The 6,000-nt window shown below is 45.8% G+C and overlaps 2 protein-coding genes across 2 annotated transcripts; one reads left to right on the top strand and one right to left on the bottom strand.

Moving 5' to 3' along the window:
* Nucleotides 1-1,761: 1,761 nt before the first annotated feature.
* Nucleotides 1,762-3,184, bottom strand: BU24DRAFT_465090 (uncharacterized protein; the record flags this gene model as incomplete). The annotated part of the gene is made up of 3 exons (XM_033532247.1): nt 1,762-2,478; nt 2,539-2,697; nt 2,756-3,184. The coding sequence occupies 3 exons, from the start codon at nt 3,182-3,184 to the stop codon at nt 1,762-1,764; spliced, it is 1,305 nt and encodes a 434-aa protein (XP_033381065.1).
* A 976-nt stretch (nt 3,185-4,160) lies between these two features.
* BU24DRAFT_484443 (uncharacterized protein) lies at nt 4,161-4,722 on the top strand (the record flags this gene model as incomplete). The annotated part of the gene is made up of 2 exons (XM_033533342.1): nt 4,161-4,322; nt 4,381-4,722. Exons 1-2 carry the CDS (start codon nt 4,257-4,259, stop codon nt 4,720-4,722), a joined length of 408 nt encoding a protein of 135 aa, XP_033381066.1. The 5' UTR covers nt 4,161-4,256.
* Nucleotides 4,723-6,000: the final 1,278 nt, after the last annotated feature.

Raw genomic sequence — 6,000 nt, forward strand, 5'->3', positions numbered from 1 at the left:
TAAAACATCTATATTATATGAAGTGTGAGTATGGGAACATGAGCCTCGCGACGTGACTATAATATAATTAAGTCAACACGCCTTGGCAATAGACCAAGGAACTTGCGATGAAATGGGCTTCCCATGCGCAAGACCATTGGCGCGTAGAGTTGAATTGTATGTAATCGAAGAGCTCATAGGCTCATACAATGCCGATCGACGAATTCTAGAGCTCTGAGTTGTGGGGGCGTTCACCCAAAGGGTGATAGATTCCATGGCTGTCATAGGAGAGGTTGTGATGGCAATGTTGGTTTCCCTTCCCAGCAGTCCCAGGGAATGGCAAGAGCTATCCGGGAGTTGCTTGCAGCCATCGTGATCCTTGCATCTCCTCGATTGCATCTATCAACAGCATCGAATGCGATTGATGGAAAATTGATAGAGATCGCAAAGGCTGCATGTTCTCGAAGCTGGTACCACGCGCTTCTGTTCCATTGAGCCGTTCGAGAAAATACGATTGTACTTTACTGTACTGGGCAACCAAACATCAAGTACACCCAAATTAATACTGTAGATCTGGTAAGCTGGTCGGCCAAGAGTCCAGGATTCTTCCCCAGAGTGGCATTGCGGAGGTTATCAATCACTCTGTGGGGCAACGAAGCCGGCTGTAAGGAGGCATCGATTGGCAGTGAACAGATAGTTCCACACAGCAATGCCTGTCACGAGAAATCAGAGTGCAATTAAGATTTGCGGTTATTTTCCAATTCTGCGGGGTGCAGTGGAGCCCTGTCGTTCGGTTTTGGTCGTGGATTGCCGGATTTAGCCTGTTCGCGTGGACGAAACAATAACCGGAAAGTGTCGACCATTTCGAGGGCATTGGGGATAGTCGAAATGCTTCGAGGAAAGCTTGATGGCCTTTATGGGAATCTTGGCGGCTATGACGCTCTCCAACGGTTCGACGGCTCTCGGGACATCCAGAGCAGTTATTGAAGTGTGTGTGCTGGCAAAGGAAAATTCTGAATGTCACAATCAACAGAAAACCAAGTTCTATGAAAGGTCAGTCCAGTTCTCGTATCTGTAATGGAGACCTTACAATAAGTTCATGATTCACAGGATTGATGTAGCTGTGCATAACCACTGCCCAGGAGGAGTCCAATTGTAGACATAAATGATGATCATATCCTGATGCGAGGAGGCCCCCAAAACCCTGGAGGTCGGTGAATTTTCGGATATGATAATCGTCCAGGGCAGTCGATGCATGTGCGGACGTAAACGATCTTAGCGTACGCGTCCTGCGGACCTTGTGAACGAGATTTATAGTAGACAAAACGCGAAGCGACTTCAGGGAAAAGGCTGAAACCCCACTATCCAGGGAGATTAGAACAGGGAGCTAAGATCAAGGGAATGGAAAGTGCGGGGCGGAAACCCATGTGATAATTTTACATGGGAAAGGCTGTTTCCTTACTATGCTGTCATTACGTTGGTGGCAAGTGCATGAACAGTATTGATAGTAGGAAGGAGATAGATAATACCACCTATCATCTATAACTACGATCAGGTTGTGAGCTCTAACATATTTAGATTTGGTATCGTCGGCATAGCAGAGGTCTTGGTAGAGTAAATAGGAAGGCATTCTGGCTGTGCTTTCCTTGGAGTTATGCCCTGATCAATGTTCCTGGGGGCTCTGTTTGACGAGACCTTTGGTTGGTATCGTGAACCTCCAATACGCTGGGCAGGTGAGCATAGGCACGGAACTTGGAGATGCGCAACTTACTCTTCGAAGATTTAGAAGGGTAAGTTGCTAACTGTTGTAGCTAAACCAAGACCAGATATCGCACCAATATTCTGCAGTTTGTCTTTGACCCATACTTTGCGTATTCGATCCGCCGCTGGTGATGTAAGAACAGCAGTCATGGGCCAGAGCATCCAGAATCCTCGATATGGTAGATTTGGATTCTGGTGTACAGAATGTGCACCATTGAGTGGAAGTACAATGCGGATATCTTCGTAAATTCCGTCGAGGGTTTTCGATATCAGTTCATTGTAGAGGGCAATCGTAGCTTGTGTATCATCACAGTGGTCAAGCTGGTCTAATTTGTTACGAAGAAGCGTCAACATGACCTGAAGTATGTTCAAGCTGACGCTTCTGTAAAAGCTTGCTGCAATTGCCTCAGTCACCTCGGTGGAGAGTATGAAAAGGCTATTGAAGGCCTTCCGTTCGCGGCGTTGCACAGGCTCAGTTGTGTCCCAAAAGCTAGTTCTGGCGGCTGCGTCGTCAAGATTTTGTGCAATACTGATTCCAGAATCACTGAGTTGTAGGAGTTCATGTAAGCCGGGTTGGCTACCAGACGGATTCATAATAGCGTGCAGATGAAGCCTGAAGTCGACTGCATCTCGGATTTCATGGTCGAGAATGACCCCGACAGTCCATGAACTTTCGAAACCTTCAAGTTTGGACCACATCTGGGTGCTGAGGTCCTGGAGTGTGAACATTTCCATCAGCTAAAAGAAGCACTATTAGTATTTACTTGAAAGAAATGCTATGTATAAGGGCAACAGTACCGTAACATGAGAGATGAAAGCAAAGAGGCTTTTATCAAGGTTGGTGCAAAGCCCCAGTTCGGCTCGAAAAGTTAGTAGTGCTAATGCCCCCTTGGAATGAGGATGACAAGTATCATTTGAATCTATGACCTTGGTAGCGAACTGTGTAGTTACAATAGTCTGTCCGGGTGAGTATGCCGTATCGTAAGGGATATTTAGAGCCAGTGCTACAACTCACTTCAAACATGCCAGCGAGAAATAGCCCTACAAGTAGAGAACTATCCTTTGACAATTCTGAATCTTGAAAAGCGGCATTAGCGCCTGCAATGGCTTTGCCATAATATCTTCTAGCTTCCACCATTAAACGTGGCTGGCAAAACTGCCTCGATGAACTTGCTAACGCGACTGCTCTGATAGCATCCTGACAGAAGCCTGTAGAACCACCTGTGTCGAGCATAGGAAAGACTTCAAACATAGCGAAGCCAGAGTGATAGGAATAGTCCAGATAAAATTTGGTAAGGCTGTAGACATCGGCACCAACGTGCACATCTTGTAGCAGTCTTGGGGTTGGATTGCTCTCGTCTTCCTCGGCCTGTTCCCTAGTTCTTTGTTTTATTCTATCCCGGACTTGCCTCTCGGCATAGGAATTCTGTTGGCGATGTGTCATTGCCCAAGCATCAGGGTATCCGGGGCATATACGGTTCCCCCGCGCACAGCGACGACACGAAGGCTTTTGGGCGTCGCACTGGTGCAAATTTATGAAATGTCCATTGATTTGTTTAGGCATCGACGTACCTTCATACGCCTCTCTTTGCAGGCAAAACAGCCCTGCGACGGCTTTCCCGTATTCACCATGACAAGATAGGGATCAACTGGGCAAGGCTACTTTGCTTCGCTGCAGTTCGGCAAGTTCAGCACATTTTGCGCGCTATAGGTCGGTACTTAGTGTAAGGAAGTCGAGGAGGGTTAGACAACCAAACCCCACGCCTCGTATGTTGTGTTGTTAGCGGCGGCGGAACACCCGGCATCCATGAGTATCAAAACAAAGCTCCGAACGTATTAAGAGATGGCGCTGTTTTAGTTGAAAAAGTACCAGACTAATTACATTGTTTGATTGTCAACCAGCCAGTACACGTTTTATTCATCACCCATGGTTTGCAGGTCTCAATAAGAACACTATTTTGCCTTCACACTAATCAAGCTATGAATTTGCTCGTGTACCATTTTAGGACCACTGTGATTTGTTCTTGTATACGGTCTTAAAGTACAATTTTACCTTCTTTGTAGCTTCAAATTCGAAGTAATTTGGACTAATGCCAACCATACTGGAAACATGGTGAGCTATGTAAATTTCTATCCGCTCCTAGTGTTAATTGACAACTTATATTCATTCCTCATTCGAATGAACTCCTTGAAATGGTTTAAACTCATCTTAATAATTCCTTTCGCTGAATCTAGATCGTCAAAACGAAATGCTGTGTTTTCGCGTAGCGTAGAGTCAGACAAGCTTGAAGAGTACAGCCAATCACAGACGCCATTCGCATGGATCGCTGGAAGAGGGTTAGCGTATTGTTGCTTCGACCACTGTGAATTGAAAGTATAAGAACATGATACTTCTCGCAAAATATTGATTCAAAAGTAAGATTTCATTGGCACTGTCTCTTTCAACTTAAGAGCGAAATTGTCTGACTTATACCATCTTTATAAACCATCTCAACCTCCGATTACCCAATTTCAACATGCCTTCTGGTCAGTGTATGTGTGGTGCAATCAAGTTGCAGGTCTCTGGCGACCCAGTCGCTGTAGTATGTATCTCCCTTCTTGTTTTTATACCTGCCTTGCGCAGACTAACAACAACCATAGGGCCTCTGCCACTGTCTTGACTGCCGCAAAACCTCTGGCAGCACGCATGCCACCAATTGGTTCGTCCCCGAAGCCATGTTCTCAGTCGAAGGAAACCCCAAGACCTTCGAAACAACTGCGAACAGTGGCAGTATTGTCACGAGCTACTTTTGCGAAACCTGTGGAGTCACAATGTATCGCGCTGGAACTGGCATGCCAGGGATGATGTTTGTCAAGGCGGGCGTTCTGGACGACCCTGAGCTCATCAATTCGTTTGTGCCGCAAGGCGAAATCTTTGTTTCTCGGCGTGCGGAGTGGTTGTCGCCTATTTCTGGGGCATCGCAGAAGGAGGAGATGATTTGAGGGGCGGATGGTTAAGACATGCAGTAGGAACTGAATGTTAGAGACTTGTTGTAAACCTGTGGAGCAATTCGGATAGCTTCCCAGACATTGTCTCCTGCATATTACTTCGTGTATGACAATTGATTCGGTCCACGGATTTCACTCTAATCAATGAGTCTGTAAAGATGCAAACTAGCAGAAAGAAACGAGGAACGCAATGAGGGTATCGTTGGTGCATAAAAATTCTAGATTTACACATGCGCAGCATATGAGCGTTTGCTCTAAGTATACAATTTTAGGCCCAAACGAGGCTTGTTCAAGTAATGGCCGTGGTCGTCGATAATGCGGTCATGATTCGACCGATTGATGAGGGGGAAAGAAATCAATGTGTCGGAATAAAGAGAATGCATAATTGCATAGATCTTCTCCTGCATAAACAAGCAACAGAAGAGTAGCATTGTCGCCAGTTAAACCACGATACGCCGATCGCGGATGAAGGATCATTTGCTTCCAGGCACCGTTGGAGGTAACGATTCGGCATTCGCGAGAGAGAATTCGCAACGTGTGGTATCTCCATCTGTCGGGCATTCTGGGCCTTCGGCATAACTTCCCCTAATCCTATTGCCCCATCATATTAGTTGATATTGCGGAAAGAAGGGAATGCGCAGCCTGTAACTTACAATCTTCCGTCTGCCATCGTGTAGTTGTACAAGAGATTAGATTTGAGGTCTGGCCAATCCCAAACAAACGACCCTCCGTTGTCGCACGGAACCTCTCCACCTGATATCGATCCCTTTTCTTCCGTTTTAGAGCAGATGGTTTCTCTATCTGCGTTGGAAATAGTCCACTCTTGAGCTGATGGGACGTTTATGTCGTCCTTGTTAAACGAGAGCTTTCCATTCACAAAAACGATTCTATCTTTCGCTACCTGATTCTGATCAGGGGGATTCTGAGCTGATGCAAGATAAGGTACAGCAATAAGCATGTACAGAGACAAAGATGAGAGAGAAAGCATTGTAACGAGATATATGGTGTTGAAGCGCAAGTAGGATGTAATGAAAGGACAACAAAAGTGAGAGGTGTAGTACTATAAAATTTATGTTGAGATCACCCTATTATATACTAATGACTCTTTTTGAAGGGATATATGTTACACTAATTATAGATTTTCTTCAACGACTTCACGAGTGCGTGGATCAAAACCGAGACAGGCATCCCCCAGGGATCCACACTATCACCCATCCTCTTCCTCTTCTTCATCGCCGACCTCCTGGGAGAGTTTAAAGACGTCAAGGACGA

The sequence above is a fragment of the Aaosphaeria arxii genome (assembly GCF_010015735.1).
Source record: "Aaosphaeria arxii CBS 175.79 unplaced genomic scaffold BU24scaffold_7, whole genome shotgun sequence".
Classification (NCBI taxonomy): domain Eukaryota; kingdom Fungi; phylum Ascomycota; class Dothideomycetes; order Pleosporales; genus Aaosphaeria; species Aaosphaeria arxii.